This window comes from Hemiscyllium ocellatum, chromosome 25 (genome assembly GCF_020745735.1).
Source record: "Hemiscyllium ocellatum isolate sHemOce1 chromosome 25, sHemOce1.pat.X.cur, whole genome shotgun sequence".
Classification (NCBI taxonomy): Eukaryota; Metazoa; Chordata; class Chondrichthyes; order Orectolobiformes; family Hemiscylliidae; genus Hemiscyllium; species Hemiscyllium ocellatum.
The window spans coordinates 25352113-25364501 of NC_083425.1; the positions used below are offsets into that span (position 1 = coordinate 25352113).

Here is a 12389-nt window from a genome sequence, read left to right on the forward strand (position 1 = left end):
ATCATTCTGGCTCCGTGTGTATATTTGCTGCAGCCTGAGCGCAGGATTTTGCCTAGTATTTTAAATGTTAAAAAAAGTCCAGGGTCTTGTCCAACATTTTACACGATGGGGATTTGTGCTCAATCCTACATGATCTCCGGCATTCCCAAGGCTCTTTACTTTTTCTCATCTATGGTGCCCCACTGGACAAAAGCTTCCAAATTCAAAAATGCCCTTCAACCATCACCCTGCTTCCAGCTACTCAGCCAGTTCTGTAAATAAATTTTCAAAATTGCTTCTATCCCATGGGCTCTTACTTTCTGTTCTGGATCAAACCAAACACCCTCAAAATATATTAAGAAGATGGCCCAGACCTTGACATTTTCTTATTTTAAAGGTAAGTAGCAAATTGGCCATAAGCCTCCCATTTTCTCTCTGTATCCAATCCCATGGTATCCAATGTTCACAAGATATGTTGGTCCCACCTTTAGTCTTTATTGGAACATGTTGGTCCTGTACTTTGGCTATTTCATTGTTGAATGAATCCCACTGCTCTGACAAAGATTTACTTAAAAGTATCGGCTCCCAGTCCACTCTGACCAAATCAGGCCTGTTCTTATCAAAATCGACCTTCCCACAGTTTAACATTTTGACATAAGACCTATCCTGTCCTTTCCCATAACAATCTTGAATCTAACAGGAGTTACAATCACTGTCTACAAAATAATGCTTCAGGCCACTGATACTCAAACACTTGCCCAGCTTTGTTAGCTCACATTGTCTTGAACCATTCCATTTCTAGTTTGACTTCCTACATACCTAGGCAAGTAAAGTAAGGGAATGCATGCTGAATATTAGGACACTGGGAAGCAGCAAGAGTTAGAGAGATCTTAGTTTGCATAAACACCAGTCTCTTGAGATAGCGAGACAGGTAGATAAAATGGTTAAGAAGACTTATGGGATACTTGCCTTAATTAGCCAAGGCATAGCGTTTAAGAGTGGTTAGGAGATTATGGAACTGTATAAAACCATTAGACCAAGGCTAAAATGTTTTGTGCAATTCTGGAATTTGCATTTTTGGAGGACTGTGATTGTACTGGAGAGGGTGTAGAGGACGTGGACCAGGTTGTTGCTTGGGCTGGAGATTTTTAGTTGTAAAGAGAGATTGGACAGACTCAGCTTGTTTTCCTTAGAGCTGAGGAGACTGAGTGAGGACATGATTTGAGGGGCAGACAAGATAGATGGGAAGAAACCTTTTCACTTGGTTTAGGGATCCATCACCAGGGGTCATAGATTTAAGGAAAGGAGCAAGAGGTTTAAAGGGAATATAAGGAAAGTCTTTTCACCCAGAAGGTGATTGGAGTCTGGAACACACTGCCGTAAGAGTGTGGATGCAGAAACCACCATTACATTTGCGAAGTATTTAGGTTGTACATGTGCAATGCAGAGGCACACAATGCTGAGGGCCAAGTGCTGGAAAATAGGATTGGAATAGTTTGTTGTTTGTTTTTGGCTGGCATGGACTGGATAGGCCAAGAGGTCTTTTGCTGTTCTGTTGACATCTATGACTAATGCCTCTTAGGATTTTGAATAATTTCTGTACAATTAGCTCTCTACCTGGAGGACAATGATATCATCTCCAAATTGACAATACAAAGAACTGAGTATTGTGGTGATTTTTTTTTCAGGCCACTAATTAAGCTTAGTATTATCTGGAAGAAAGATGGGGTGCCATTCAGAAGTGGGTTCAGTGATTACCACCGGAAACTGACCATCCTAAATCCGAAAATCCGTGATGCTGGGTACTACGAATGTGAAGCCATTCTCCGAAGCAGCAGTGTTCCTTCAGTTAGTGCGGGGGCCTTCTTGTCAGTACTGGGTGAGTACCTGGGAAATTCCCAGTTCTATAATGAGTGCCTGCCTAATAGATACAAAGCATTTTACAAGTTCATTCACATAACATTTACAATTCTGGAATCAGCATCAAAGCGCTTCATTTAACAAACTGTTGAAAGCGGTTAAATGACTTGTTGTCTCAAGGAATTAACCACTGCTTTATTTTTTTATATAACTGCTATCAATTTTATAGCCACAGTTTTCAAAATGAGCCAGGTTCTGTCCCTTGCTGCCTACTCACTATTTCAATCTTATTTCCTCATCATTCAGTCAGGTGCAAGTGCTCTCGGAGAATTCTGAATCTACAGTGATTTCACACAGCTGCTGGAGACTGATTTTTTTGTTCTGAATGGACTGCAAAATGGTTCCTAGTCAATGTTTCTTTGTCAAAAGCCATATCTGCAGCCGATCAACATTAGCACTGCACATAGTTAGAGGGAAAAACATGCATATTATTAAGAGCATTCCTTTTGTTTTAATTAAGTAAGTCAAGTTGTATTTTTATTGTAGAATGTCACAGTGTTGGTGATAACTTCACTATCAATCCATGAAGACAAGCATATTTGCAGAGAAAGTGTATATCATTGGTACTGTGAAACTTAATTTAAAGTATGCACTTAAAGGGCCTACCTCTCTAAACTGAGATGTTGTCTTCTCAAACATTAAGTCTCTAACTCTCATCTCCCATCTAACTCCCATGCTCATAAATCAAACCGGTATGTCCATCCACTCTAAGACAAATTTGAGACGAAACTCTTGCGAAAATATGACCTCCATTCACCCTCATTGCCGCTTATTTCCCCTAATTTAGTGTCCATACCCCCCTCCATCTATCATCCACTGCTCTTACACTCTCAATGCCAACTTACCCAGCATCTACTACGGGCAGATCTCAGGAGGTAGGCTGAAGCTGAAAAAATTCTAAATATCTACGACCGACTTCACTCTAAGAAATGAACATCTCTTCATGAAAACCAATTAAATGTACTTAACTTCTCCAAATTTGCCACGGAATGTGTTTGTATGCTCTGGGACATTGGATCTCACTCTGTTTTATACAATTGGAATGAATCTACTGAGGCAGATCATTAAAAAATTCAGGTCATGGGTTTGGAAAATTACTTTGCCACTTCATATTATGAGGGAGATTGTGGTTTGAGGATGTAGTGAAATATGTCATCAGAATGATTATAGTTTTACCAATGATAATTTTTCATCTTCATTTTAATTCATATTTTGTTAACAGAAATATTTGCATAGGGCGAACACGTCTTTGTTTTAAAATTCATATTCAGTCTTTCATTTCCTGCAGAACCGCCACAACTAATCCTGGAACCAGAGCGTCACATGACAGCTGAGATAGAGAAAATCGTAGATATTCCGTGTCAGGCTCAAGGTACAGTCAACAGACAACTTGTTGTTTATTAAATTTAGTAGGAACAATATGTACAACAGAGGCTGGATATAAAATGAGGCAGTATATTTGAAGTACTCTTTCTCCTGGTGACTGCCTGTATTCCATTACATTGAGTGATCATTCAGCCTTTGAATGAGTAACCAGTTTTACATTAGTTTGACAGGTGACACACTTGGTTCCCTCAGATTCTTATGTAAAAAATCAAAAAATGAAATTCAGGATGTACGTGATTTTATTGAGTTGGTTTGAGAAATATATTCCTTTTTGAAAAAGTGATCAGAGTACAACTTACCTGAAGAGTTGTTACTAACACTGTTCATGTTAACAATGGTCACAAAATCACATGTTAACATCCCTGAAGTTTCAGTTCTTGAACCATCTGGGCCACGAAATAACTTCATAGAGGTTGGTGTCCCATCAACAAGTCACCCTTTATTTACATGTGGAGAGTCTTTGACACTGATCCAACTCCCTCAGAGCCGGCTGTCAGAGTGTGAGAACCTCCAACACTCCTGTTTCTGTCTGTCAGCCAGGGCTCCCTGATTGGACCAGATTAACAACCCCAATCAGGGAACTCATTCAATGGAGTCCACCTGGCTAACCTCATTACAATCACTACAGGCCGATGATACCAAGTTTAATTCCCTGTTTCTACTGGGTTAAATGTTTTTAGCCATGGTTGGAATATGGATGTTAAAATTGATCCAATCTCTTGAGGACAAAAGGGAAATGATCATCAAGAGTTAGCAATTCCAATTGCTAGCCATTGACCCCTTCTTAGGAAGATAGCATGTGGATGTCAGATGTGAGCAAGAATGGGTTAAGGGGTGATATTTATTGCGGTTGAATAACCAGTTGACACTAACCATCCAAAGCAACACATGGTCAAGAAGGCATACCACACACTTGCCTTCATTGGCCAGGACATCAAATATAAAAATGGGCAAATTATGTTACAACTGTATAAAACATTAGTTAGGCCACATTTGGAATATTGCATGCAGTTCTTGTCACATTAGGAGAAAGAGGTGGTTGCTTTGCAAAGGGTGCAGAGGGAAGGTTTAACAGGATGCCTGTTGCCTGGTTGGACACTTTTAGTGATGAGGAGAGGGTGGATAAACTGGGATTGTTGTCACTGGAAAGACAGAGTCTGAGGAGCAGCCTGATAGAGATCAACAAAATTCTGAGACGTGTAGATAGGGTGAATAATTGGAGGCTTTTTCCCCAGGGTGGAAAGGTCAAGTACAAGAGGACACAGATTCAAGGTGAGAGGGGAAAAGTGTGGGAACATTTTTCACAGGGGTGATGGGTACCTGGATTGCACTGCCAATGGAGGTGGTGGAGGTACAGTTAAGCAGTATCGTGTTTGACACATGAATGTTTCTATCCCTTTGTTCATTTCTCAATGTGTGAGCATTAAGTATCAATTCTAAATAAGAATCAGGCATCAGTGGGCCAAAGAGCCTGTTTGTGTGCTGAATTGTATTGTATTATAAGAGAAAGTGAGGTCTGCAGATGATGGAGATCAGAGCTGAAAATATGTTGCTGGAAAAGCGCAGCAGGTCAGGCAGCATCCAAGGAACAGGAAATTCGATGTTTCGGGCATAAGCCCTTCATCAGGATGAAGGGCTTATGCCCGAAACGTCGAATTTCCTGTTCCTTGGATGCTGCCTGACCTGCTGCGCTTTTCCAGCAACACATTTTCAGCTGTATTGTATTGTATAACAGTTTCCTCATCAAGGCATTGGATGGCAGTCAGCATCCCTGCAGTGATAGCCCAACGTCAGTCGGCACCTGTGGGATCAATTTATTAGAGTAGAGTAGCTTTTATTTGTCATTTCTATCATATACAACTGATATAGTAAAAATGAGGCAGCATTCCTCCAGGACTGAGGGTGCCACAAACCACACAATCGTACACTGCATAAAGTACATAAGAAGTGTAAGTTACATTGCAATAGAAGAATGATAAATAATAGATATTTTTCTAGCAGCAGTTCAAAGTTGTACAAAGAATTCCGGATGGGAAAGAGTGTGATTATACTGTGTTAAGGAGCCTGATGGTTTGGGGGAAGAAACTGTTGCATAGTCTGGCTGTGAGAGACCAAATGCTCCGGTATGTTCTGCCAGATGGCACAGGAGGGAGAAGAGTTTGAGTGAGGTGGATGTGGGTCTTCCACAATACTCTTAGCCTTTCGGTTGCAGCATATGGTGTGAAAGTCTGTGTAGGAGGGAAGAGAGACCCCGATGGTCTTCTCAGCTGTCCTCACTATCCATAGTAAGGTCTTATGATCCGAGATGGGGCAATTCCTGAACCAGGCAGTGTTGCAGCAGCCTAGGGTACTATTAATGAACCCTCTGTAGAATGTGTTGAGGATGGGAGTGGGAGGTGGGCTTCCCTCAGCCCACGCAGAAAGTAGAGATGTTGCTGGGCTTTCTTGCTATGGAACTGAGGGTCCAGGTAAGATTCTCTGCCAGGTGTACACCAAGAAATTTGGTGCTCTTCATGATCTCCATGGGGAGCCTTTGATGTCCAGCAGAGAGTGGTTGCTTTTTACCTCCTGAAGTCAACAGCCATCTCTTTCGCTTTGTCCACATTCAGAGACAGGTTGTTGGCTCTGCACCAGTCCGTTAGCCGCTGCACCTCCTCTCTGTGTCCTGGCTCATGCTGATGAGACCCACTACAGTCATATCATCAGCAAACCTGATGATGTGATTTGACCTGGGCATCACTGCACTGTCGTGTGTTAACAAGGTGAACAGCAGTGGAATGAACACACAGCCTTGGGGTCCCTGTACTCAGTGTGATGGTGTTGGAGATGCTGATCCCAATCTGGACTGACTGAGGTTTCCCAGTCAGGAAGTCCAGGATCCAGTTACATAGGGAGGTATTTAGGACCAGCAGACTCAGCTTTCCAACCAGGTGCTGAGGAATTATAATGTTAAATGCAGAAGTGAAGTCTATGAACAGTAATCTGATGTGGATGTCCTTCTTCTCCAGGTGGGTGAGGGCCAGATGGAGGGTGGTGGAAATGACATCATCTGTTGAGCGGTTGGGTTGATATGCAAACTGCAGGGTGTCCAGTGAGGGGGGCAGCAGAGTCTTAACATGCCTCATCACTGGATTAATCCAAAATCAGTTACTGTCCCTGGGGTGAATACATGATGCATTTCTGTAATGCTGTTCCTTCATGTATTCTGCTAGAATGTGTTAATGCATGAAGTGCACTGAGACTTCTACAATATTTGTATCTGGAAGGATCACAGAATGCAAAGTGAGATGACATTAGGAGAATATGAAATTGGCCAGTTCAGATGTGCATTGAATGACTAAGGCCTGGACAATTTCTAAAGCAGTGGGTCAATGTATTGTTTATAATGCTGGTAAAATGAACAAAATCAGAAGTCGCAAAACACCAGATTATAGTGCAACAAGTTTATTTGAAATCACAAGTTTTCAGAGTGCTGCTCCTTTGTCACTTCATCTGATGAAGAAACAGTGCTCAAAAAGCTTGTAATTTCAAATAAACCTGTTGGACTTTAACGTAGCATTGTGTGACTCTGGCTTTGTCCACCCCAGTCCAGCATCGGCAATTCCATATTCTGGGAAAATTGATGAATGCAAAAGAGCAATTTGACAATTCCAGGCGCTAATTATTTGTTCAACTTAACAACTTTGCATATTTTCAGTATTATAATTTAAATTCGTTACGTCAAAAGTCTTCTTGGATTCAATGCATGTTTTATATTTATTGGCAATTTTGCTGTGCATATGAAAGACTACTAACAATGTATAATAAACTTGCTTTCTGGAAGTACTTTATTCAAGAAGCACATATTTATCAAAGACTTCAGTGATGAATGTATGTGATTGCAGGTGTCCCATTGCCAATGATATTCTGGTATAAAGATGCAACGTTGATCTCAAAGTTAAATGTACCCAGATATAGGATGCTGTCCAATGGCAGCCTACAGATCAGTGGACTGATGCCTGATGACACTGGCATGTTCCAATGCTTTGCTAGAAATGAAGCTGGTGAGGTGCAAACTTTCACCTATCTTGCTGTTACCAGTAAGTAAATTACTTTTTAAGCTATTCTGATAACTGTCATCCAGTCTTAACTTAGTTGACATTTGTGAATTGGTGAGCAATGCTGCAATGATATAATGGGTGATGTAAGAGGTGCCATTTTGATTTTTGGAGACCAGTCTGCAGCCCTCACATAGTTTGTGCACATTGAGCAGTTTGAAAATAGTGAAGACCAAAGGAGTCTATGGTGGTCAGCTGGCATCAGAATGGGTGGTAATCATCTATAAGCCAGTTTAATTAAAATGCGCTTTTGATATGATTGTTAAATGATTTCCAGTCAACTGCATAAATCTACTAGTCCCCCGATATGTGTAAAAGAAAACATAGTGGGATAGATTTTCAACGAGCTGTTTTCATACTAAACTAACTTCTTTGTATCAGTGCCAGTTCTATGTTGCCACGCGATTTTCTTTCTCAGTGTCCACTTGCAATTGGCTTTACATCTTGGTCGCAGGATAAGAGTATCATCCAATATATGGAGCCTATAGAATTGTTTTAGGTTGAAATCTTGATCAAAATTATTTCAGAAAATGATTCGCTGCTCCCTGCTGAACAGATATCTAAGATGCACTGTTATTGACATAAGCCATTGCCTCTTTAATACATGCGGCTTCAGTAGGGTCAGCCTCTTTCTTATTTCGAAGGTTCAAAGTCCCGTTTCCACAGAAATTTGATCATGTAATATCTGACCAAGTGGTGTTCGATGAAAATTTGCAAATGTGATTGTATTTGTATTGTTGCATAAGTCTTAGATCCTCTAATATTGAGTATCTTCATTCATGCTTCATGTCACCAGCTGTTGTGCAAGGACTCTCTAGAACCAGGAGGCTACAGGTCAACAGCAAAAGCATGGGGAACCAAGGACAGAGGGAAAACCAAGATTCAAAGGGGGTTCACAAAAAGGAAATCAGAGAGAAAAAAGTTTGATTAAATATGACAGGCACTAAAAGCATGATACATGACCATGAGACATGTCCCAGAGATTCATCTGGATATTTGGGGCATTTGATCATTCTATATTTATGTTCAATCAAGTGTGTTGCAATAAAATCTAATTTAATTCTAGTATTGACCATTGAATAATATTGAGAATATATTAGGTACAATTAATATTGCTTTTGCAAAAATAAAATTAACATTGTGATAAAATAAATTTGGAATGACATCACTCACCATAGTTAGATTAATCAATTAATGTGAACAACAACATGAAAATTTTCTGGTTGTTACAGGCATTCCTCCCAACATTACAAAGGGACCATCAGACAGCACAGTGATTGATGGGTTATCAGTCATTCTTTCTTGTGAAACATCAGGGGCACCGCGGCCAGCAATCACCTGGCAAAGAGGCAAGTATTAATATGTAACTGCTGTTGTATGCAACACATTTCATGAGTATTCCATTTCTTTGAATTTGCTAACTCCAGCATTTCTGTACTGCTCATTTCCACAATCTGACCCTCTCTGCTGGCATTACATGAGTTTAATCATAAATTCTCAATAAATCTAATGCTGGATGCTGGAACTGGCCAGAGCTGGTAGCTGATAACTCATGAGCATGACACATATGCATTTAATTCGTTCATAAATTTGTCAATTTTGTAGCATCTTTCTTGCTGTTGTACAGAGTGAAATATTTGCACCTGGCTTTTACAGATAGAATTTTGGCTCAGGTAGCTATGGTTAGACCCAAATGATGGACCTAAACTGGTGGTAGATTTTTACTGCAGCTGCTGCTAGCATCCAGGAATTGGAAGTATACAGAAGAAATCTTCTCTCCGGATACAGGTTTGCTCGCTGAGCTGGAAGGTTCATTTCCAGATGTTTTGGCACCTTACTAGGTAACATCTTCAGTGGGTCTCTGGGCGACACACTGTTTATAATTCCTGTTTTCTATTTATATGTTTGGGTTTCTTTGGGTGGGTGATGTCATTTCCCATGGTGACATCATTTCCTGTGGTGAACTCATTTCCTGTTCTTTTTCTCAAGGGGTGGTAGATTGGGTCTAACTCGATGTGTTTGTTGATAGAGTTCAGGTTGGAATGCCATGCTTCCAGGAATTCTCGTGTGTGTGTGTCTCTGTTTGTCTTGTCCTAGGATGGATGTGTTGTCCTAGTCGAAGTGGTGACCTTCCTCATCTGTATGTAAGGATACAAGTGAGAGAGGATCATGTCATTTTGTGGCTCATTGATGTTCATGCATCCTGGTGGCTAGTTTTCTGCCTGTTTGTCCAATGTAGTGTTTGTTACAGTCCTTGCATGGTATTTTGTAAATAATATTAGTTTTACTTATTGTCTGTATAGGGTCTTTCAAGTTCATTGGCTGCTGTTTTAGTGTGTTGGTGAGTTTGTGGGCTACCATGATGCCAAGGGGACTGAGTAGTTTGGCAGTCATTTCTGAGATGTCTTTTATATAGGGGAGAGTGGTTAGGGTTTCTAGATGCGTTTTGTCTGCTTGTTTGGGTTTGTTGCTGAGAAATCTGTGGACTGTGTTCATTGGGTACCCATTCTAATTGAATACACTGCATAGGTCATTCTCCTCTGCTCTGCGTAGTTCCTCTGTGCTGCAGTGTGGGGTGGCTCGTAGAAATATTGTTCTGATGCAGCTTTCTTTGTGGATGTTGAGGTGATTGCTTCTGTAGTTCAATATTTGGTAGTGTGGTTTTCCTGTAAATATTGAACTACAGAAGCAATCACTGCAACATCCACAAACAAAGCTGCATCAGAACATTATTCCAATAAGCCATCACACACTGCAGCACAGAGGAATTACGCAGAGCAGAGGATAATAACCTATACAATGTATTGAAAAAGAATGGATACCCAATGAATACAGTCCACAGGTTTCTCAGCAACAAACCCAAACGAGCAGACAAAACGCATCTAGAAACCCTAGCCACTCTCTCCTACATCAAAGACCTCTCAGAAATGACTGCCAGACTACTTAGACCCCTTGGCATCATGGTAGCCCACAAACCCATCACCAGAAAATGATATCACCACAGGAAATGATGTCACTTCAGTAAATGACATCACCAACCCAAAGAAACCCAAACATATAAATAGAGAGCAGGAATTTTCAACTGTACAATGTCCGGAGGGTGACAAAACATCTGGAAATGAACCTTCCAGCTCAGCGAGCAAACCTACATCCATAACCTCAATCTGAGCTACAAATCTTCTCAAAACTCACTAAGATTTTCTCTCCAAATAGAGTTTTTAGGCTTCCAAAGACTATTTCCAAGTCATTTCCTCCATAATGTTGCTTCCTTTTGGAGACACCCTGCAAAATAGATTCAAATGAAAGACCATGTGTAGTCTTTTGTATGTGGTACATTCAACAAGAGTGTTAACAAACATTAGGTGGCTCTGACTTCATCTCCAACAGAAAACAGCAAGACTATAAGTACCTTGTATCCAAACTAAGTCTCTTCTTTATCGATGCACTTGATCAGTATTATATTTTGGTCTTCCTGAAAATGATCAAACAAACTGCATTTGAATAAATATTCACTTAAAGAACAAATGCGTTTTCAAAATATTTACTGATCCCTCATCTGGAAGGTGAAATCATGGCACAGCAATACTCCAGAAAATAAATAAAAATGAGCAATTTCTGGCCATTCAGTTGGTCATTGTTTGTGTAATCTTATTGATTGGATTTGGGCTCCACTGGCTGGACCAGTATTTATTGCACATCCTTTATTGTCCTTGAGAAAGCGATGGTGAGCTACTTTCTCTCTGTGCTTCAGTCCATTTCATGTAGGTTCACCCATAATATTGTTAGGAAGGGGGTTTCAGGATTTTTATCCCGTGACTCTGAAGAAATGATCCTCTGAGAGAAATAGTCTTTCTCTCACAGGTTTGTATATGTTTGAAATTCTCTTCCTAAAAAGGCAGCACCTTTAAATTTTTAAAGGCAACAGTGCTTGATTACCAAGGGATGAAAGCTTATTGGAAATATGCAGAAATGTAGAGTTGAGGTTAAAATCAGTCATGATCATATTGAATAGTGAAGAAGGCTGGAAGGACTAAGTGATCTACTCTTATCCCTTGGCTTGTATGATGTATTACCAGGTCAGGATAGTGATTAGCTTGGAGGGGAACTTGCAGGTCATCTTGCTCCCATTTATCTATTGCAACCGGCCCTCATGCAGTTTAGTCCAATAAAGTTTAAAGTTTAATCCAATAAAGCAGTTTGGGATATTGAATATTGCTGAAAAGAGAGAAATGCTGCTGAAGTTCCTTTTTCTTGCACTCATCAAGACATAGCCAAGGTCAGTAAATTCAAATCCACACTGGAATTTGTCGTAGGTTAGCAAGTCAATTCTCATTGGCTAAAGCATCACCATGGAGAAAACAGTGAGGAACTATCAGCTCGGAAAGCTCCTGGGTTACAAAAGGCAATCAGTTGAGCTCATGACATGGCTGCTTTATGTTTGCCAGAAATGACGAGCATTCACAAACAGGGACCCATTCTTTGTAAGATAAAGGAATACTTTCAAGCCTTGTGTTTTCTCTGAATTACCTGGGAACCTGGGCACCTTCAACAACATTCAAGTTCTTGAAATAGCTGAGATTTAAAAAAAACATGAGGGGTAATTTTTTTACATAGACAGTGGTTCATGTGTGGAAGGAACTTCCACAGGAAGTGGTGGATGTGGGTACAATTATATTGTTTAAAAAACATCATGGTAAGTACATGGATGGGAAAGATTTGGTGGGATATGGACCAGGAGCAGACAGGTGGGACAGGTTTAGTTTAGGATTACGGTTGGCATAGACTGGTTGGACCAAAATATCTGCTGTGTGTAGAGTGACTTTATGCCTCCATGACTTCTGGATTCCTCGCATTCACTGCTGTTAGGTACACTCTCACTCAACCCAGGTAACCTATAATGTCCAAAAATAATCTTTGGTCACTGTTTCTTTTGAACTTGGGCAGACCCTTTTCTGGACGAGTGTGCCATTCTGTTTGCATTAAGTGGACTCACTTTTGCTGTTTTTC

General features: G+C 40.5%; 1 protein-coding gene across 1 annotated transcript in view; it reads left to right on the plus strand.

The window, feature by feature from the left end:
* sdk2b (sidekick cell adhesion molecule 2b) overlaps positions 1-12389 on the plus strand; it is a 469615-nt gene that overhangs the window by 181303 nt on the left and 275923 nt on the right. The window contains exons 8-11 of the mRNA XM_060844513.1: positions 1668-1858; positions 3188-3271; positions 7170-7364; positions 8615-8731. Coding sequence (XP_060700496.1) covers positions 1668-1858; positions 3188-3271; positions 7170-7364; positions 8615-8731 — 587 coding nt within the window. The remainder of the gene's footprint in view (positions 1-1667; positions 1859-3187; positions 3272-7169; positions 7365-8614; positions 8732-12389) is intronic.